The sequence below is a fragment of the Charadrius vociferus genome, unplaced genomic scaffold, assembly GCF_000708025.1.
Source record: "Charadrius vociferus isolate BGI_N301 unplaced genomic scaffold, ASM70802v2 scaffold477, whole genome shotgun sequence".
NCBI classification, from domain to species: Eukaryota; Metazoa; Chordata; class Aves; order Charadriiformes; family Charadriidae; genus Charadrius; species Charadrius vociferus.
In genome coordinates, this window is record NW_009649449.1 from 2155429 (window position 1) to 2178427 (window position 22999).

Sequence of the window (22999 nt, forward strand, 5' to 3'; positions counted from 1 at the left end):
AGCACCAGTTAAACAGAAGTCCGGCACTGCTTAACTTGGAAATAGCTGAGGTTCAAAGTGTCGTAAACAGAAACCCAGTTTTGATAAACAACTGCTGCATCAACTGCCCAAGTCCCTGTTGGCTAGTCATGTTCTCCATGACCCCGGTCACTCTTACTGCTCAGCAGCAGTAAATGAAACGCAAAGATCATATTCTCCCTCGTCACGCATGCTGAGCATGGGCTGTTGCCATGGAACACACCACTTATTAGGTTTAAAGTGGAAATGGAGCTGTGTATGAGTGAAATGTCTCATGTATATGATGCAGAACAGTCTTCTCCAGTTCTCCAAACTTTTCCAATTCAAGGGAGCAAAAGAGAGAGACTTATCTCAACATTGTGAAACATTTCTCCAGTATCCTGTGCAGGGCATGTACAGCAGGGAGCAGAGGCTGTTAGTTGGGACTTCTTTGTATTTTCATACTGCCTAGAAGTCCCCATTTCCACAGGCAGCCTACACTTATTTTTGGGTGACATCACTACTGGTTGAACTCAACCTGAGCATATAAAAAAGGACCTGGTGTTGAATCATGCGGAGTTGTGCTACCTCCAACTTTCTGAGACACCACAGGAGTGCGTTCAAGATGGGCATCTCAAAATAAAAGGCACCAGAAAACCCTACTAGGTGTGGAGCGATCACAAAGCAAAGGCATGAGACTTGCACTGAGCCACAGCTCACAGATACAGCCTGTGTTCATCACACAGCAGCAGTAATTAGGTAATTTGGGGGCCAGTCTTTTAATCCCCAGCTAGAGGGTTACTATCTACTGAGTCTCACGAAGCCGATTAGTCTACATCCCATTAAAAACCATTGGGAAAAGCAAATGGAATGGGCAGACGGGGTCAGCGTTGTTATATAAGGCAAGCTGCAGCTCATACCAGCTGAAAGCCGGGCTGATTTTTTCTGTTATTATTTCTTCCCCCCAACGGCTGCTAATGGGACATGGATTTTCCCAGTCCTAATGGGCCTCATGGTGTTCACTCTCCTGCTGGGGCTTCACAATGCTGCATCATTAAGCTGGCAGTCCCCACCGAGAGAGACAACAGCCCCATTCACCAAGCAAAGATGTCAGGCAGCCACAGGCCTTTCGGAAAGCTAACTCCAAAGTCTGTCTCTCTCTGTGGGCTTATCTGTTCAGCCCACTTTCTCCAAGAGAAAACAAGTCCCTGTCACTGCCCTTCAGACTTCTCCTGGTTTCAGAAGTCACCCTCTTGAGCCTTGCCACAGGAAAGCCACCCCCCTCAAGGGGAGCCCTCCACCCCAGCTGGTCCTCGCCACCCCAAGGAGCTCCAGCTCCCCTCCTCCCTTTAATAAGAGATGGGGGACTTGTCTACACCGAGGGCTGATCTCCTCTCCCCTTGCGATAGCTGTTTCAGTACCAGGAAAGCGTCAGCTCACACCAGCAGGGCCAGTTTTGGGCAAGATATTAGCCCCACTCACAGCCATCGCTTCTTGCTGTTTCTTAGCTCCCCTTCCCTAATTTCCTTTCTGCAGAGGCCCCATTCTCCTGCTGGGTTTGCACAGAAAACAAGTGCGGTTTTTGTTCCCTCTGCATGGCCGCCCCAGGGAATTTCAGCCTCCTGTCCTTATCTCAGGCTGGTATACGATACTGAACACTTCTAGGATCTCCCAGGTCTTCTACCATGCTCTGGGACTTGGCTCAGGGCCAATCATCCTCATGTCCCATTGATTATTTTAATTGTTCCCCACCATACGCTGGAGACACCAATTATATCTATTTCCTGCTCCCTGGCCAAGAGCCTAGCTCAGCCACTTTCATTGCATTAGCATCGAGACAGCTTTCCTTCAGACTCCTAATGTAAGCAAGCTCCCACCCCCCCATCTTCTGCATCCTGGAGCGCAGTGCCACGAGGACCGGCCAAGGAGCCTTCCCTTGGGCAGCAGATGTGGGAAATGGCAGTCTGAGCATTTCTGTCCACACAGCAAGTCCCACCCCACAACCAGCCATCCCCACACGGGTGAAATGAGAACATGTAAAACAGAACTCATCTGTGATATTCCCTTTGCTACGGGGACAAGCATATTCCCCCCCTACTTTCTTGTGAAGTTAGGTTTTAGCATGGCAATCCAGTCGCGTTCTGCAGAGCTGGAAAAAGAGCTAAAGGCCTACGTGAGCTCAACCCACTCTGATTTACTATCAGGAAAGCACTGCAATTTGCAAGAAATGATGCAAACTGCCCAAAGCAATGTGAGAAGGCCCATGAATGTGGGGATGAACGCACAGAAAAGGAACTGCGTGTACACTCTAAACTTCAAAACTACATCACGTGCTTGTTCCAAAAGTAACATCCACAATAAGGCTACTGCCCCAGCTGCTCAGACTTATCGGATCTGTTACCCGACCTACCCCTGCCAGCGCACACAATTGCTCTATCGCTACTGTCTTCCGCTTCCCAGCCTTGAATTACAAAGGCTGCTGCTGTACCAACAGGTCTTGAAGAGCGTGAGCCCAAACAGGGACAGAGGGAAATACACCCTAGCGCTACTTCACCCTATCTCACCTATCCTCTTGGATATCCTAACTCGGGCAAATCAACAGGCTCATGACACAGATGTTGCTCCTAGAGATCCCAGCAAAGACAAGTCCACAGGGAGCTGAAGATACCGGCCAGCCTGCCGGCCAGCCACACTCATGCTCCTTCCAAGAATGCCCAGCCTACGCACTCACACAGCTCAAGCCAATTTCAGCGCACACCAGTGGAGCTGGTGTTGACCAGCCACCGTCCTGCTGCCAGGACATGGCTCTCTTGTCTCCCCATAGCACACATGACGTCCAATAAGTTAGGCATTTCATTCTTACTCTTTCTTTGCCGCTGATTTCCAGTTGTATCTCCTTCTCTCTGAGCTTCTTCCACTGAGTATAATACTTGGTCAGAGGTGTCCCCTCCTCTTTGACCTGCTTCTCCCATTGTTCCTGTGGAGAGAGGGGGTGCAAATTTAAAAGAAGTTCTCAAAGCAGTTTTCCAATACAACTTTGGCAAACGCAAGGAGTCAAGAGCAGAGGTTAAGACCCTTTCCAAAACCACCTTTTCCCAGCTTCTAGGTAGGAAACCGGCAACCATGACTAAGAATGCAAGCAGGACCAAGTGTGAATTCAGACACAGTCATTTAAGCAACTACAGAGTCAGGAAAGGTGTGACTACCAACTCCCCTTCGGTAAAGCAATGCCTGGGCACTGCAAGGAAATCAAAGAGAGCCAAAAGATGAAATGGACAGGTTGCCCAATCCAACAGTTTACTTATGCGATATCAAAGCACAGGATACCAACGGCACTGAAGGACAGCATAAAATCCTCAAAAAAGGAGCATCTAAGATGCTTTAGCTTATGGAAGATCACCAAATTTTCTCAGCATGGTGGCCCAAAATGCGGGTTCCCAGATTCCTATTTCTCCCTTCTAGAAGAGGCTTCTCAGAATTGCTGAGAACTCACAATAGGCTCTCCTAAAATCAGCTCAATGCCTTCTGGGATTCACTATTACTATCTTGTAATTCACTTCTACTCTAGCTCTAGTGAGAAGACGCTGACACAGAAGTCAACTCAGATGATGCAGCCTACTGTAACGAAAAAGAAATTACTTCAACTGAAACTTGAAGGTAGGAATCAAAGGGACAGATCAGAGGATCTATCAGGACAAATTTTGTCCCCTGCTCCTTCAATGGAGGCATTTGATCACCTGCTCAGTTCTTGCTTTTTAATTCAGAAAAACCTCACGCAAGCATTTACAGGACCTAAGTACCGAAGGTGTCTGATTGCCTGTTCCCTCCGTTCTACAGCCAAGCGTTTATTTTTGAAACAAACATTCCCCTGCAGGGTCTTGGACTCATCCCAACCTTGAGAAACAAGAGCAAGAAGTGCCAAGTCTGTCCAAGAAGGGAAAATAAGGAGGTACAAATATGGTAAATGGTGGGAAGCAAATTAAATGGTTAAAAATTCTTTTACGCTTCAATCACTTGGCATATTAGTGCTGAAAGAAGGGTGATGGTATGTCCTATTAAAATACATTCTTCTTAAACTGCCAACATCTCTTTAACTTAAAACCCACACAGAACTGTAGCTGTTAAGTGGATTACCACAGTGCCCAAAGGCTTTGCATTACCCCACAGCAAAAAGTCAAGCTAATGTAAGCAGAAAGACATGACACACAAGTTGGAATTGAAACAAGCAAACGAGGACTGGAATGAGCAACAGGAACAAAGGTTAGCATAGATACACTCAAAGGTCAACACAGATCCAAAAAGAGTATCCTGAATCCAGGGCTAAGAACAAATCCAGAGCTCTGTATGGGCAGCTGTGGGTACACAATGCTCCCGTCTGAGGGTGGGAACAAAAGGCCCGACCATCTTCACAGCAGAAAACACAGCAACAGCTCAAATATGCTTCAGCACACCCCAAATCAACTGCTTCTGGGGAGCTGAGCCCCAAAACTAGGGAGTTACGGTGTGTGGTGCAGGAAAAGAGCAGTGTGTGAACAGGACAGAAAGAGCAGGTCTCTGCAATGGATAGCAGCGCAGAGCTCCCAGCTTACACGAATAAGCAAGTACTCAGTATATATTGTGAAGTGAAATACATCAGTCTAGGCCAGCTCTTGATGTGGCCCATCACTGGGAGGGAAGTGGAGACGATCTGTGGTCTCTGCAGCAGGCACCAGGAGCTGAACTTTGGCAATTAAATGGCGACCAGCTTGTGTCACCTGCACTCTAATGGTGCAGAATCTATTTATGCATCCTTCAACAGGCGCTATCAATACTGCATCAAGCCAAACAGGCCCTTTCTGGTAATCACGGGTCCCAGACTCACAACCCCCACGGGACTGTTTGTAACACGGCTCCGGGTCTGCACGGCTGGAGCCTGCGTCTGCTCTCCGGTCTCCTCCCCGGCAGGCTGCCTGAAAGCACAGCTGATGTACCGCCGACTCCAGCAGCACTCGCTAGCGGCGACGCCAGCCAGCAGACAGCACAGCTTTACTGTCGGTCTGACCCACCGCTACGGCAAGAGGAGTAATTCCCAAGGAGTACAAAGTCACCCCCATTTATAGATGAGGCTCGTATCAGGCTGCCAGCTGTAATCAGGCAATTTGTTGATGCTGCTCGGCGTGGGCAGCTTCTTAGAAAGACTCTTCTTACAGAGGGCAAAAGTCTGTTCTGTCTGATGCAGCTCTTCTGGTTTTAAAGGGTGCTGGAACCCAGAGATTAAAAAGACCATTAAAACACTCCCATCTTTCTAGTCAGAACACCTCACCATGAATTTTGAGAGAGTGGATGCCATCACACCCACTTTAAACGTTTGCAATTCTCCTTCTATTACTGCGTTTGCATCACCGTGCTGCCGGGCAACACCCAGCGTGGATCAAGCGGGTGCTTTGTACCTGTAAAAATGTAACACAGATCATCACCCATCCTCCAGAAAAACCTCCCATCTGAAACGTGAGATGAGGATGGACGCAGAAAATCTGGAAACCCCATGGAAATGAGGCAACGCTTTCCATCAGCTCATTCCCTCACTTCACGTTTCATTAAGCGTAACAGCCTGCTGGGCTGCACTGTTCTTAAACGAAGGTTCCCCAGCTCAGGGCAAAGGTCTGCCTGGGAGCCACGGAGCTGTACCGCAGCCCGGCACACGCTGCAGGTCCTGGGGCGCACTTGTCCTTCCCTGCCTCTTCCCATGCCAATCCAGGGACCACACTAGTGCAGATGGACCTAAAATCAGAGCTGCTCATTATGCATCTGGATTCAACTTCAGCTGTGGGCTCCAATTTTTTTGGCTTCCCTTGCATTGTACCCTCAAAAAAGCACTGACTGACAATTATTAACCCGCTTCTTAAAAAATAATAAAAAAAATAAAATAAAAAAAAGAGTAAAGTTGTCAATCCTAAAATAATGTGGAAGAAGTCAGACCGAACGTATCTGGTACGCCTATCCCGCCATATCACAGTTCCTGGGATGCAAGGAGGGATCTCTCCACAGTCCCTCCGCAGTCAGTTAAACACTGTGCTGCCATGCTCCCTCCGCAGCACTAAGTTCAATCCCCAGGCCGTTTCTTCTTTAAAATTATATAATACAGACTCTTAGACAAAATCCAGCTTTCTAAAGCACGCCCGCTACTCAGGAGTGCGGATCCGATCACATTCACAACCTTTACTCCCCTCATTTAAACATCTTTCTCTGTAATTCCCCCCGTGAAAGCCGCACTTCAGCATGTTGCATGGGAGTATTAGCGCAGAATTCGGGCTGTGCTCCCTACAGTGGAGCAGGCACAAATGCATGGATGTGAATACCAGAGAGCATTTGCTTTCAATTGCTCTTGCTGGCAAGGGGCACATACAAATACCTCCCCTCCCCTCACCCCCCTCCTTCCCTTCCCTTTTCTGGCAGCGTTTGCCGACGAGAAGTGCCAATGCCCCACATATCTTGGAGACAGCCTGGCAAACTCAACCCAGACTTCGAGGGACACTCCAAATCGTTCTGGGAAGCCCAGTTCTCTGTGGGAGCTTTGGCCCTTCTTGGGAATCTACACCATCTGCTTGGAAAGGAGTAGGGGGGAAAACACAGGACCACCTGGGCGCAAAACCTGCCCTCTGGGCGCGAAAGATAAGCCACCACGGCTCTTCCACCCCACACAAGTATTGAGTGGGCTGTCTCCTCTGCCCCCAGGGGCACTGATATCCCATTAACCGAAGGAAGAGAAAGGCTCCCTTCTCCCATCGGACAACAGTAAAAATACAAGACTGCACAGGCATCCTCCCTGAGCAGCACTTCACACTGTTGCTCTATCCCCTTAAACGGCAGAGCAGCCGTCTCCAAACACGCTTGGCAAACCGGTGCCCGCTTCCCTTAAGTCGCCTCCCTTACTGGAGGCAGACTGCCTGTTGCTGCCCCTCCAGAGCCAACCCTGCCCGATTCACGCCACTCGGCCACCCAGATGTCCCCGGGAAAGCAGGTGCAGCGATGTCAACTAGGAGACGTACAGGCAGCAAGATGTTAAAATAATCATTTAGCTCCTGCACACGAGGCACTGCAGCCAGAGTTGCTGGGAAAAGCAGACAGAGGCAGAGTTGTTGGAAACCCTGTTTTATTTAGCCAAGGACCTTCCCCGGCCCATCTGTTTCATGGAGAGCCCTAGAGGCTGAAATCTCTACCTCTGCAGAGCGGGTGGGTGGTCACGGCACTGCCCGCAAAAAATACAGCACAACAAAACCCTAATCACTTCACTCCAGACGGGAAGCATAATTCCTTCAGCAAAACAGTCCAACCCAGAACGGCATTTACAGAACCAAAGACTACTTAGTCACTTCATACCCAGTTCCATCAACCCCTTAATCCCAGAATAGCACTGCTGTGTCCTGGCATTGATATGTCAGGATTTCAAAGGCTAATTTTCCTGCAGTCCCCACCCCCGAGTGTCTGAAGACAAATTAGTCTGCACTGCAACTTCTGCTCCATGCCCAGCTCCATGCCAACAGGTGAAGATTTCAGTGATGCAGAACTCCAGACTTCCCGACGATACCATGTGGCCACAGAGACCACTCTGGCCCATCAATTACCTTGCAAACAGAAATATTTTCACCTCTCTCCTGCCAGGCAAGGAAGAGTGAGACCCACTACATCCTCTCCCACAGAGATACATGCACACACACAGTTCACCTGCTAACAGGCTTGCAAAGGCTGCTGCGCTGGATAAAAAGTAAAGATAAAATGTCCAACCCAAAGGACACACAAACAAAGCATCATTAATAAGGCTTCCTTCCCTTTGGCTTCATTTACACAGGGCCTGGATTTCAAAGGATGGAGCAAAGCAAAAGAAAAAAAAGCTTCAAGCAAGGACACTGAAAGGAATGTCCTGAAAATATGCTACACGGTCCCTAGGAGGACCTGTCTCAGAGCAGGCAGACTCCGGGAGCAGGGGAAACAAGGAGAAGGGCAGCATCTCTCAGCCTGTTAGCCAGATGGCCAACTATTAGCTAACACACCTCCTAATATACTGTCTTCTACCTCTGCTACGGTTCATTTCCTAAGATAAGAGGGCGGTCCCCATCATCACCTTAGTTATTCCTCTTTCATCTCATCACTGAGGTAGAATCCTGATGTTTAACTCAACTGCTCCACAGATGCTCTGTGCCACCCAGAGCCACCGCAACTTTTCTAGGTGTTGAACGTGCTCAATGTTTTCTCAGCAGCCTGGATACTTAGGCTGCAGAGAGAAGAATATACCAGCCTCTCTCTTGAGAAGCAATTGCGGTGGCCAGGGTGCCTGATCACTGTTCTTATGGCTCATAACTTTCCTGATTCTATAGCTCTGTCTCCACAAGGGCCCAGGAAAACAGGGAAAGGTTTGCCGCAGGATCCTGAACTGCCACATATCAGTCTGCCGATGCCTTGGTTCTACACTGCTGGAGACTGGTCTCTACAGACTAGGAGGAAACAACACACTTACAGAGGCGGCAGAATCCCCCCTGTCGCTTTAGGCACAAACTGGCACCTACGTATCAGGAACAGGATGATGAAAACAAAGAAACTTCTCAGTAAAGGAGATGCTCCAGCAAAGCAAGGCGCTTCCACGCGTGTGTGTTATAAATAATAGAAGGATCTAATTTATGGACTGTGTTTTCCATGAGGCTCTTGGCTGCAGAGTCTTGCCAGCTATAGCATCAGAGCCCTGCCGAGTTCAGTTGTTTGTGAACATCTGACCCACCCCACACACTCCCGTTTCCATGATCTCGTCGTCCCTCCTCCCTCTGCCACCCGCTCAACCCCAAGCAGCCGGAGTCTGACTGTCTTTCCAGGAAGCCCAAATCGAAGTAGCAGACTCACCACAGACTCCCTGCTGGCCACGCCAAAGGTAGCTTTCTGACGCCTGCTGGCGATGTAGGCAGAATTTTCCTGCAGTTTCTCCAGGAGCTGCCGCATAGGCTTGCAGTAGTTGGCAATCTTGCATTCCTTCAGGAAAGATTTTAGCTGGGAGGAGGAAAAGGAGAGGAAGAATGAAAGCGATGTAATAGTTTCCATAAAGAGATCCCATCAGCAAAAACACATTTCCCACCCCCAGTGACAGACAGCATGGGGCATCTTTTCCCTTCAATTCATACCATACTCCAATGTATCACTCATATTCAACCCTGCGGGTCCTGCCACCCTGAGCTGGGAGGATGCAAAGAGTTGCAGCGACACGCCAGATGTTTGTACGCAATCCAGTGCGGGGACCTTGCTCAAAAACAGCTCCTTGCACCCTTTAACACTACTTTTTTCTGAAAAAAGCTGTATCAGGGGAGTTCAAGCAGCCAGCAGGAGAAAAGTCTACGCTGTCTGGGGCCTTAGCTCCCAGCTGCCAGTGTAGTTACAATATCACCATCTCCTGCTCAGCCAAATAGCGAGAGAGACTGTGGAGCAGATGCACAGAGACCGGGAATAACAGCGGATACCCGTGGATGCTAGATGGTCAAAAGCACAGGGAAGCCAGGATTAGAATGGGGAAAGGTGTCTGTGGGTTAAGACCGTAGAACACCAGTCAACATTGGAACAGGAATACCAAATACAAGAGGCTGTGGATGAGACTGATGGCTGGGATTGAAGGCAGAGTTTGAGAAGAGACTTAAAATTGGCGTGGAAGTGTCTGTGGACTGGGAGTAAGAGTCTTTGGCATAGCTCGGTGGGAAAACTTGGTGCTGCTAAGCAGCAGAGCTGTGGGTAAGGACAGATGGCCATCTGCAGGGTCACATAGGGCGATGTTTGCTAAATGTCTGACTGTACCAACCCAACTGGCACCACCGACTTTTCAGGGGTGCAAGCCCACACACCCACCACACAAAAATTTACAAAATAACCCTCTCTGGACAACTTGTGCAGCATGTGCCTAAATAATTCCTTTAGACCCAATGCCTTATGTGTAACCCCCAGGACAAGAGCCAGTCTGCCAGGAAACCACAAACCCTACTGCTGCCTGAAAGGGCAAGAACCATCCTACTCACAGAATCTGCTCCTGCCCTCTCTCCGTGCCCAAAACACGCTTCACTACTCTCAGACAATAAGACTTCACTGCAAACACAGTACGGTTTTGTGTTGTTTTCTTTGTTTATCTCAGTAGCCTCCTCCTCAAACAAGCCTCTTTTCTCCCCCCCAAGGATTTCCCCTCCCGATACAAACCACGCTCCAACACCACTGCACTGTTCTGACACCTCCAAACTAAAAACTAAGGCGGTAGTAGATGCTCTTGATGACAGAAAGAGAGATGGGGGTGTCCAGATTGACTCATGGCTTGAATTCCAGTCTACTACACTGTCTGCTAACAGTTTTCACCAACCCCAAGACAAGTCCCTGGTGTGCTGTCCAAATTCTGCAGGCCAAGCTCTTTGCTAGAGCCATATATACACACACACACACACACACACACTACACAGACACTTGATTTAGAGAAAGATCCAACAAGGCAAAAGAAAATGGTTAACCACAATTGAACCTTCATCCCAGCTGGGACCTGCAGATGCTATCATGATAGAGATAAAGGGTTTCTAGTCAGCAAGTACAATACTGCCTTCTCTACTTACGGCATCAAACGTTCTGCTTCAGAAGACATAGCTGGGGGAAGGAGCAAGATGTCTCCGTCCTCTTAAGCCTACATGTTGGCTTGATCTTACATGCCAAGTGGATTGGTATGAAATGTTAATCAAGGGGTGACAGTCCCACCTAGCCCCTCTCTGTCAGGACACTGCTCTCCTGATGGGTATATTGCTGCAGGATCTGTTGTACGCTACACACATGGAGAACATCCCCCATTACCTAGCAGCAAGGGCTTCTCTTGTCCCTTTATCCCCAGCATACGCCCACCTGCCATCATATATCCAACTCAGACAAACAGGAGTTAAAATGAGTCTTTCCCCCTTCCCACAAAGCAAACAGCCCATCAAACAAGTACAAAGGAATCATCAGCGAAACTATTCTTCTGCTGGTGAAGCCTGTCCTACCCTCACCCCCCCTTTCTAAAATATTTATTTTTTATAGGTGCTGCATATTTATCTCCACTGAGGGATGCATTTGTCATTCGATTTATCTCACTTGATCCCCCCAGCTGCAGCCCCAGATCCATTTCATCCGCTGCCACATACATTATCATTTTTCTTTCGTTGCAGAAGTGTCACCAGAAATCCTGCAAAATCTCAGGCTCTATCTGTGCAGTTTGGTGTTGTGTGTTCGCTCTCACAGCCATATGCTTCATTTCTTCTTTCCCCCTCCTCTCTCCCACCCCTGCAATCCCTCACAGTCCCACCACTATCTGCCACAGATATTAACAAAACGTAATGAGATCTCGGTCCTGTGTTAAGAGGCAGGGAACAACCAAGAAGGTAAAAGAAGATAGAGGGGAGAGGGAGAGAGAGAGAAAGGGACTCTGTGTGTGCTTTTTTCCACTGTGCCAAATACAACATCCATATCTTTCCAGAATAAAACAATCAGAACATACGCGTGTATGTGAGCGTGCACATATGTCATTAACATCTCACGTCGGCTCCTAGCTAAGCAGCTCTGTGATTAGCGGGATTGATTCTGTCGAACTGCCAGCCTTAAACACCAATGGTTTATACCAGCAGAGACCACAGCAAAAACCCAGCTCCTCTTACTGTAAACGACGCAGGGAACTATAAATGATCTGAAGCAGCTGGGTGCGCGTGTTCCAGGGAACCCAAATCAAGCCGAATTGCCCACTCACAAAAATGAGAGGGGACAGAGAGCGAGCAGCAGTAGGAGTGGCTGCTGGCAAGGCAAACCGGCACCTCCTGCCCTTCTGTCCAGCTATGGCATACCTAGATCATGCCATCTCCTGCCTCCACCCAGCAGTACCTACCCCTTATCGACACCTGCCTCGTTTTTCCCTTTAACCTCCCACCTCTGCTCTGCAATGCCTGTCCGAGCTCTGGAGGAGGGAAGAGGCAGTCTCTTCCAAGCATCCAGACACACCGGCTCTGCACTCTGAGCTCCTTACCAGCCTGTGGAGGCAGTGACCGCCATGGGGTCGTCCCAGCGGCTGGGCAGAACTGTCTCCTGTTCCTACTGGTTCTCCTTTCCTTTGATCTGCCCGGGTGCTTCCTGCCTTCCAGGCAAGGAGGTTTTAAAGTTCAGTTTGAAGGCAGTGCAGCTTAGCTTCTCCCAAAGCCGCTGACCAGAAGACGAGGAATGCAACCCTCGCCAGCTGGAACACAGCCCCTACGACACGGCACTGAGAGAAGCGTGAGCTCATCGGGGAGGAAGAATCAGGACAGATGGATTTTTACAGTTAACTGGAACCGTTCCAGGAGAAAAGCCTCCACCCCCCCGCCACGCTTTCCCGAAGACTCGGAGATTTTGGGAAGCTAACCTCAGCACCCCAGCCCAGCAGACGCCACGAGGCTGTGGTTAGTGGCAGCCAAATAGGAATCCGATAGCATTAATTCTCTGCAGAAATACAGGCTGGTCCCAGGGTGTGTTTGGAAGCCACAGGGCGCTTGGTGCCAGAGGGCCGTCAGCCGTTTTTCATTCCAGCTAGAACATCGGCTCCGACAGCTTCGATGCTCTCAACAGCTGCTGGCTGAGAGGAAAGGGCTTTGTTCGCTGCCGATAAGTGAGAAGCACGCAAAGCGAGAGCAAGCACAGGAGCTGTGCTCTCCTAGCACAGAGAGTGCCTGTCAGCTCGCATTAGCCAAAGCAGCCTACTGCCAGCTAGGCAATGGCCTGTGCCAGGCTGCAGGGACACAGCCAAGAGCCATGCGCCTGACAGATGCCAGCCTATTACATACAGCAGAAACAAGGAGATTTACCTCCCAAGCAGCCTGCGGGTCCCAACCGAGACATTGCTCCCACGTCAACCAGAGGCATCATAGCAACAAGGTACGCAGACGCGGGGTCTCACGGCAGACACCAAAGCAAAGCAGAGGTTCACGTCCCCATGGAGGATACGCCAGCAGCCCTCTGCCAATTTCATGACATCTGCTGCTCATGAGTTAAAAATAGAGAGGATTGGGAGGAAGGGAGGGAGCAAGTTCCAACACGTCTGCACTGAACAACCTTACTGCGCAAAGCAGAGAGGTCACTGCTCATTCCAAACTGAAGCCACCCAGCTAGCAAGGTATTAGGCACAGTACACCCAGATGCACAGCACTGTTGGGCAGTTTTATTGCGGACAATGAAGTATGTAAACACGAAGTGGCCAGGAAGAACACCCTGCACCATGGAATGCCAGGGGAGGGGCAAAGGAGACTACCTTAGGAGGAGGGATGGAGACAGGAACTGTACTGTTTTGTATGGAGGGACTTGGGGAGAAAGTGCCCCGGTGGATGGAGACACTGTGAAAGGAGGGAAGATTGCCATCTTGTGGAGAGCACATGAGGGAGGCCGTAGGTCAAGGAAAAGTACGGGCTCACAGAGCACAGGTACTGCTCTGAGACAATACAGCAATTCAGACAACCCTGAATTGCCAAGAACTCATCTGCGTACACTAGTCAAAACCACATCTCTACAGCCATTACGTAGCCCTCTGCTCCACTTTGGCTCCCAAAAGAGTGGCTAACTCCATAGCCACTTTCACCTACCTTCAGCGTCCTAATTAGATGCGATGCCTCTGTTCCTCCCCAAGAATTCCCCAAAATGCAAAGAAAAACTATAATTAAGAAAAGGCAAATGTCTCTCTCCTCACATTGTGAGGACCGTCTTGAGTTCACTGTGAGCTTAAACAACTTTATCCCACTCTGTGCACATTCATGGCATGACCAAGAAGCATCTTACATCTTACCTGAATGACAGTGGGGAGAACCAACTCTGGAAATCCAATGCTGTAGGCTTGGCAATGGAGATACTCAAGCATCAGGTCATAGAGCTGTTCAATGAGTCCATCCTGGGTAGGGGAAGCAGAAATACAGATATCAGGTAGGAACTAAACCCTACAGCGCTCTGATTGGGAAATGGGTCTCCAGCCTTATGGGACAGGAACACAAAGCATACTGCTGGGACAACTCTGTTGTTTACAGAGAAACTGTGCACTGTTGGCCACTGGGGTTCCACTTACTCGGAAGGCTTTCTCCTGCAGGTTGACATTGGAAAGCTTCAAGATCACTGCAAAGTTTATAGGCTTTGCACTCATCCGTCCTGGCTTCTTGTTGAAATCCACTTGTTGGAGAACCTACAACAGAAAAAACTGAGTGTAAAGATGATCACCACCACAAGACAAAACAGATACCAAATGACTCAACTAAGATCACGCAGTTGGTGACAGAGGAAAGACAATCCAGAAATCCTGATTCCTGATTGCCTGTTCTGATCACTGTCCCACATCTTTCTTAAATACGGGACAGTTAGAGAGCAAACACCAACCACACTTGAACCTTTTAGAGACCCGTGTGTGAAAAACACCACAGAATTGTGATGCAAAAGGAAACCAACACAAGCAGCAGCACAAGAGACTAGAGGTGTTTTCTTCAGACCCGTGCTTCTAATGGTCAGAAAGATCATACCACAAAGCTTAAGTGTATTTTGGAGCTTTCCCTTAAGGTGAGAAGCTTTTCAACAGCACGATTAAATGTTGCTTACACCAAATCCATTACACTTTTATTGTCACCAAAGTAATTGTCCCAGGAAGCAGAGAAACCAGTAAGTCCTTTTCACAAACATGTCTTGCCAGGCAAGGTTACTATTCTAATGCAATTCCTATTGGCATCCCTTGTACCAATTATAACTGAACAGCCTTTGACTAAGTACATATTATTCTCCATGGAAAGATTTCATTTTATAGTAAGGGACATGGAGAAAAACTGTCCCCTTCCCAGAGTTTGAGAGAAGACCATGTGCCCTGCTCACCGAAATGATGAGCACACACACGCTCTAGGGTACAGCTGGATGCCCAGTAGACTAGTACGTAACATCAAACAGCAGACCTACACCTTTGCTTTTGTATTTTTCCAGAGCTTGTTTAATGATAATGGTTGGGGAGAGGAGTATTTCTGAAACAGAAGGTATGAAGCTTACACAGCGCAAAGAAGAAAACCGAGTGGAAGCTTACATACATGTATGTAACTGGCTCTCCAGGGCGGCATCTCAAGTTTGATTTTAATTAAGAAGAACCATTATTGCCTTAAAACTTAACAAACTGTAATCAAGACCAAAAACTATGAAAGCCTTTTCCCAATTCCCTCCTTTTTGGAAGGAGTTTCCCAGCTTCAGCGGGGAAGGGTAACATGAATCAATGAGAATTTCCATTCTTCACTTCCCCAAAAGGTTACACGTGGCACAGAGGAAAGCTATCTTCAGCTGGAATCAGCTACAGCCAGACTCTGCCGTGGTCCCTACTGCCCTGGGCAGACACCAGGCAAGAGGGTACGCTATCCCAGTAAGCCTGTGTGTTGTGCTGCTCTGATGCTGTGATGCAGGAAGGAGCAAAAGGTTTCTAAAAAGAGCAGCAATACAAATACGTCCTTTCCCAGCCTGGCAGTGGCTGACCTCAAGAGAAAGATGATAAGAGCTGCAAAACCCACTTGATCTGGGGCAGGTTCCCAGAGAACCCATCAGGGGATAACAAGTGGCAATCAAGGGAGGTGAACTCATTTAAAAAAAAAAATAAAATAAAAATCAGCCAACAATTGATAATCATTTGCATATCTGATGGCAACCATTGAGAGGGGCTGAGGAGAATTATCCTGCCCACCCATACTTTTGAGCGCCTCAGAAGCACCCTACAGTTCCTCCCCCTGTCCCCAACACTTTTAAATCATGCTCCTGAGCAGGAAATAATTTCTAGTCCCTCTATGCAGCAGCAACACATTCATCATCAGACCCCAACCAGCCCCACGACGTAGGGATGCAGCACACTGATTGCTAGAGGGTGAGGTGAGGAGGAAAGGGAGGGTGTTCAGGTCACATGGATGCCCCCAGGCCAGAAAAGCATGGAGACGACTATTGATTTTTTACATTTTATTTGTCAATCCAGGTTATTTGGAAGGGAGGGACAAGCTTGGTGGCTTGTGAAAACAAAGAGCCCTAGCCTAGGGAATCGATGCTATAAACCTCGTTATGCACGGTTATTTCTTTGGCCAAAACAGTAGTATTGATCCCCGAGGTCAGACACATTAAAGCAAAAGGCGTCAGGCTCTGTGGGATCCTAACATGCCGCTAGGCAAGCGGAGAAGTGCAACCAGAGGTTTTGAAACTCTCCCAGGAGGTGCTAGGGAGCTGGTCAGGATGTGTGGGAAGTGAGGAAAAACGTGGTTCCCATCTCAAGGCTGTGCAGAATGGATCAGCTAATGGCCAGACTAAAGGAGAGGATGACCGGTGTCTAGGAATCCTGTGGCAGGGTAGAAAGGCGATAATGAGGGACTAGAGGGCCAGAAAATGTCAAAAGCCAACAATTTGGCTTAAGTGATAACCACTAGCAGACAGAAGAAAGGACAGGGCAACACAGGCAGGAAGGAGAAGGATTTTTGGCAATCTTAAGCTCACAGACGATTTCCATGTGGATAGCCGGAAGAGTGCTCAGATATACAGTTTACACTGCCAGAGCACAAACCGGAGAACCAGCTCTGCACCCACAGCACTCCCACTGTATCGCCCCATCTGCCCCCCATTTCTTTCTCTCAGGCTCTAGCAAAAGCATCCCAGCATCTGCTTTGATCACCCCAAAGCTGCCCCAAGCCAGTTCACAGCAGGCAGACAGGTCTTGCAGCTTTCCCTTGGGTCTGTCGCTCATCCTCCCACTTCACCGCCCCGAGAAGCTGTGGCTGCCCCATCCCTGGAGGTGTTCAAGGCCAGGTTGGACGGGGCTTGGAGCAACCTGCTCTAGTAGGAGGTGTCCCTGCCTATGGCAGGCAGGTTGCACCTAGATGATCTTCAAGGTCGCTTCCAACCTAAACCATTCTATGATTCATCGAGGAAAGGGCTGAGAGCGCCTAGTTAAGCCACCTGCGGCAGAGCGTGATCATTGCCAAGTTCAGACAAGCTGTCCAACGTTCTACAGAAGCTGCATTGGAGCACTTGGGACACAAAACAGTTAAGGAAGTCATCTAAGCAGGTTCAACTATACCAGGTTGCTCAGGGCCACGTCCAGTCAGATTTTCAGTATCTCCAAGGACAGACACTCCACTATTTATCTAGGCAACCTGTTCTAGCCTTACCATGTAAAATTATTGGGGTTTGTGTGTTTTGGGTTTGGTTGTTTTGGTCCCCCCCCCCAAATGCTTAATTAGGACCTCCTGTATTTAATTTTCTGTGTATTGCCTCTCATCACTAAACACCACTGAGAAAAATCTGCCTTCAGCCTCTTTATTGCTAGAATGGCCGAGGTTTCAAAAGGGCTCTGGAAGTCATCTTGTCCAACCTGCCCTGCTCAAGCAGGGCCACCTAGAACCAGCTGCCCAGGACCATATCCAGGTTACTTTTGAGTATCCCCAAGGATGAAGACTCCACAACCTTCCTGGGCAACCTGTGCCAGTACTCAGTGACCCTCACAGTGAGGGGAAAAAAAAAAAAAGAAGAAAGTGTTTCCTGATGTTCAGACAGATGTTTCGGCTTCTGCCCACTGCATCCTGTCCTGTCACTGGACACCACTTAAAAGAGTGTGGCTCTGTCTTCTATGCACTCTCCTTTCAGGTATTTTATACACACTAATAAGATCCTCCCTGAGCCTTCTCTTCTTGAGGCTAAACTCAAGCAGCCTCTCCTCACATAACAGATACTCCAATCCCTTCACCTCTGTGGCTCTTCACTAGACTCACTCCAGTATGTCCACATCTCTCTCTTGCCCCGGAGAGCCCTGAACTAGACACAGCACTCCAGCTGTGGTCTCGTTAACACTCAGCAGAGGGGAAGGACCACAGACAAACTGCTGGCAATGCTCTGCCTAACACAGCCCAGCATGCCGCCTTCTTTACTGCAAGGGCACATCACTGGCTCTTGGTCAACTTGTTGTCCATGTCCTTCTCTGCAAAGGCGCTTTCCAGTCAGTCAGCGCCCAGGATGTTGTTATTATGAGGTTATTCTGCCTCAGGTGCAGGACATTGCCCTTCTCTCTGTTGAGCTACATGAGGTTTCTGCCTGCCCGTTTCTCCAACCTGTCACAGTCCCTCCAAGTTGCAGGATGCTATCTGGTGTATCAACAACTCCTCCCAAGTTCGTATCATCTGCAAGCTTGCTGATGGTGCCATTCTGCCCCACCGCCCAAACCATTAATGTATGCGATAACCAGTATCAGCCCCAGTATTGGTCCCCAGGGTACATCACTAGTGACTAGCCTCCAGTAAGATTTCATGCCACTGATCACAGCATGAGCCTGGAAGTTCAGCCAGCTGCCAACACACCTCACAGTCTGCTTATCTGTCTGCAATTCATCAGCTTGTCTGCGAGGAAGTTATGGGAGATGGTATCCAAAACCTTGATAAAGAGAAGATAAACAACGTCCACTGCTCTCCTGTCATCCACTGAGCCAGTCATCTCACTGTAGAAGTCTATTAGATTGGTCAGGCATGATTTCACTCAAACAACCCCCGGTACTTGCAGGGCTGTGATCCAGAATTTAAGAGCTACAATACAGCAATGGAGAGAAGAGAATGAGGACCAGGAAAGACGTGTCATCAGTTGGTACAGTGCTTCAGTCTGTCTAAATTTCCAGGTTTTTTCTCTCTGTGTAAAGGAGGCAAAGAGCCCATGTCTTGTAGAAAACTGATTTCAGATCTGTGCTTAAATGTACAACAGTGTCCAACATTATCAATTCTCCAACTACAATCTTCACATCAGCTGATTTCCTCTGACACAATCTGCTGCCCACTCCCATGTGTGTTGCACTCCAAGCCCCTGGGGACTTTCTCCAAAGCAAGCTGCACATCCAAAACAAGACTCAAGCCATTTAAGTGTCAAAGTGAAAAACTTGTGCCTTCCTAAGCATGTCAGGGTTAACCTCCTCTTTCAGCCCTCCACAGGGGATGCCAATTTTAAATTGGCATGTGAAGTCTGCCTGTGGGGAGATTTCTACCTTGTTTATCTTCACCTGCCTTCCAGCAGATGAGCCACCAATTTTCCTGCTGCAGAAACTAGTGCCTGTCACACAATAATTGAAGTGATGATGAGGGGAAAAAAAAAAAAAAGCCTGGAATCTCACAGGCCCTTCAAGGAGAGTAACGATACAAAAATAAAAGCTTGCCTGCTTTACGCTCTCTCCCAAGCCACCTCCTCCTACCTAAGATGTAATTTTAGCAAGCTGCTGCTTTTGCTCCATCCTGGAAAGCAAAGTCAGAGGAGACAGCCCTGGCTGCCCACACCGGGGAGCATCAGCCCTTGTCAAGATGCATCAAGTAGCCAGCTCTCATTTCTCTTGGCAGGGGCTCAGGGAATTCCTGTGCCTACGGGAACTGCGCAAACATTCAATCCACCGTCTCTTGAAAGCACAGAAGAGACACGGCTGAGGCAAGAGGTAGCAAGGGTTGGGTTTCCTTGATGAAGAGGGGGAAGGCCACGCAAAGCCCTCTCCAAGAAGTGCACAAAACATTCGCAAACTCCACAGCCATTCTTTTACTGCACTTGGATTCAGTTGCAACAGTGACAGACAGAAGAGCTTTTCCTCATTCCTATCAAATGGAGCATACCCTACGCTGTCTTCATTCCACTCCCCCGAACCCAGTCATACCCCTCAAGTCTACTCCTGCTTAGTACCAACATGCTGATCAGATCCCTTGATCTCATTCATGATGGTTTGGATAATGGGCTTAAAATGGATTTTGTTTTATGACATGGTGCGGCATGGGACTAATGGCTATTGACTAAGTCACTGCTGAATTTGTGAGCTGGTAGAAAACAGGCTCATAGTTAAAGCACTAGGCTGGGCATCAGAACACGGATTCTCCTCCCAGCATCACCACAGCCACCTTGGGACTTTGGGTAGGTCACTTCCCCTCTGTGTGCTAAAGCTTCCTTGCACCTCATCCGCACAGCCGGAATACATCTCCTGCCTGAAGACAGCTTGTGGAGACACACTAAGGGTTGTGTTCAGATACCTCTGTAGGAGAGGAGGAAGAGGGAGTTGGGAAGAGATGGAAGTGCCAAGGGAATAGCCCTGAATGCTCTTGCGAACTCCACAGACTATTTGAGGGATCCCCTGCAGAAGACAGGCAGGAAGAAGGGAAAGGTTGACAACTGCAGGGAGATACGGGAGTTTAATATCATGCCAGTCACATTGGGCTACAGAAATTAAAGCAAAATAATTGTTAAAGTAATGTGAAAGAGTATGCAGGCAACACACACGCACACATTTACCCTGCCCCCATCTTTTCCTTGTCACCAACACCTGGACAAGCTAAGCCGAGTAGCGCCTCACAAACAAACACAGCAGGATCGGATGTGGTCGGGGGCTTGTGGAAGCCGGGAGGAAGCTCAGCGTGCAGTGTGGTAACGTCTGGCTGGGGCCCGACACAGATTACAGCCAAGGTGCTGGGGCCAGAATGCAGAGAGGGGGAGGCTCCAAGGGGAGAGGGGCTTTATCTCTCAGAACACTAAAAAGTACAAAGCAGAGAAGCCATCCTCACCCCAAGCTCCACTACCCCAGAGTGGAGATGCCTCTATCATCAAATCTGGTTGGCGGAATTTCAAATATGCATGAGCAAGAGGAAGGAAGCAGGCAAATGGCAAAGCCACACAGGCCAGGGAGCAGCAGAGGAGGCGGGAGAGCAGGAGGAGATTTATAAACATCGCTGCCTTCCACAGGCTCAGAGGATGTGGTTTGCAAAGGACGTTTACAACACAAACCCACAAAAACCTTTACTTCAACAGAACTTGATTAGGAATGATCCCAGCCGACTCGGGTCATTTATTACAGAAGTCTCCCTCCCTCCTCCTCTTCAGTGTCCAGCTGACCTACTGTGGCTTCTGCATTCCTCACCCTGCCTTGCTCATGCTTCTTCAGTGAAATTTGGCTGCGCCACTTCTGTACTACCTTCTTACAGCAGCAAGACTAGAGACCTATGTGGAGAGACGTCAGGCATCTGATAGGGGGGAACGCTGGATGGTCTCAACACCAGTATTTCACCTAAACACACTGCACAGTTGTGTTCACCGAGATCTTTTTCCTAAAGAAGTTCTTAATTCTTAAAGGGCTATTTCCCCTTAATTTCCCTTTGTCCTTCCCAGTTAGGAGAAACTTTTCCTTTTGCTCCGATATGAACACATCAGCAGGATGAAGCAACAACAGCTTGGGGAATTACTGCAACCAGTTGAGCCTCTGAATCTCTTCTTTGGCAAAGCCTTTGCCTACTCCAGCTGCATTAGTTAAACCACCTAGGAATGTAGTTTTGCACCCAGCTGATCTCAGATACTCTCCGCTCGCAGGCCAATAAAAGTTTAATCCTATTTGCTAACCAAACCATACATTCTGTCTGATGCTGTTTGCCAGGGATTTTAGGAAGTAAGCAAACTGGGCAATCTTGGGAGCTGTTGGTAGGTAAAGTAGAGTAAGGGTGCTTATTCGGTAGGAGGCCTCAGCCATTGCTAGGTCAGCAGGAACCAACTAACCTCCAGGATAAATGGCAACACTGGGATGAAGGTCCTGGTGTTCTCAGACAACAGTATAAGTGCACGGATGCAGTGCATGCGCAGAGGGTAGAAACGAGCCGTTGGTACCAGCCTAGAGAGGAAAAAAGAAGAAAGGATGTTAGGCCAAGTTTATATAGAACTGAACCTGCAGCCTTCAGTGATACTTGAGAGCCCTTCCTTCTCTACAAAAGGAGGACAGCTTTAGTATTGCATAGAAAACTGTTTGAGCTGCTGAAGCTATCCCATAGCTGGAAATAAAATTCACGCACATTAAAGCCATGACACTAACACACAAATTCCTGCAACCAAAGCACTAGGTTTCTGGCTTCTACTGGGAGAAAGTGCTGTAAGACAAGAGCTTTGCAGATTAAGTTTATTAGCGATGCTGTTTAGTCATGTTCAACACTTTCAGCTCTCATGCTCTCAGCACAGGTAGGTATGCAAGAAAAAGTACCCTCCTAAAGCAGCAAGTTTGACCAAGAGAAGGGCTCCCCCAGCATATCAAAGGGACTACAAATGGGAAACATCTTCCTCCTTCAGGCTACGTACCCTCTGTGTACCCACAGAGTTCACGCTGTCCCCTGAAGAGCAATCCTTTCAGTGTGGAGTGTCCCTGAGGCAGAAGGATCTGGACTAGCAATGACCAGCATATCAGAAAGGACAGAGTGGGAACGAGAGTGACCTCTCTCAGGTATTAAGAGAGAAGTAGAGCCAACTCCCTTTGTAAGGTTGGGACTGAGAAGGGTCGGTTCCCCCAGCACCATGTAAGCCAGCAGCAGAAAGGAGAATGCACAGTTATCCCTAAAAGACACCAGACCTCATTACTGTACCACTCTAGAAACCTCTCACTCTGAATGACCTGTACTTGAAAACATGGATGCCTCCAGCATTAACATGGATTATTTTATTTTTTTAAAAACCCCACAGTTCCAGACAACAGACTCAAGTCTGATAAATGAACCCCTCCCCTCCCCAAAGAGCTTGCTGAGCAATCCAGGAGAGGAAAGGAAAAAAATGCTTGACCAGGCACCATAAATCACCTGCATCTCCCCCCCTCCAAATAGTGAAATAATTATCATTGGATCCATTATAGAAATAAATCTACTTTGCACCCCTGATCTGGCACCGCTGGAGATGACGAAAGCCATTCTCAGGAATTAATTGATCGAGGAATAAACCTGTTAAGTGTATAGATTTACTGTAAACCAAGACCATTAATTTTAGAGTGCGTGGCGATGCAACAATCTGCTCAACTTCGCGATGGCTGGATGCACAGGGAATACAAAACACAGCTGGGTCCCAGCTCTGCTGAGGAAGGTCCAAGTGCATAATCATTCCAGGGCACAGCTTGGGGGGGTTCAAACTGACTCACATTTCATCTCAGCAGAAAGTGCTCTTTAATGTCTCACCACCACTACCT

The 22999-nt window shown here is 48.5% G+C and overlaps 1 protein-coding gene across 1 annotated transcript in view; it reads right to left on the bottom strand.

The window, feature by feature from the left end:
- Nucleotides 1-22999, bottom strand: part of NOC2L (nucleolar complex associated 2 homolog (S. cerevisiae)) — a 57556-nt gene that overhangs the window by 14021 nt on the left and 20536 nt on the right. Inside the window, exons 11-15 of the mRNA XM_009889655.1 lie at nucleotides 21559-21670; nucleotides 14084-14197; nucleotides 13811-13912; nucleotides 8869-9012; nucleotides 2861-2974 (exon numbers count right to left, since the gene is read on the bottom strand). Of these exons, the coding sequence (XP_009887957.1) occupies nucleotides 2861-2974; nucleotides 8869-9012; nucleotides 13811-13912; nucleotides 14084-14197; nucleotides 21559-21670 (586 nt within the window). The remainder of the gene's footprint in view (nucleotides 1-2860; nucleotides 2975-8868; nucleotides 9013-13810; nucleotides 13913-14083; nucleotides 14198-21558; nucleotides 21671-22999) is intronic.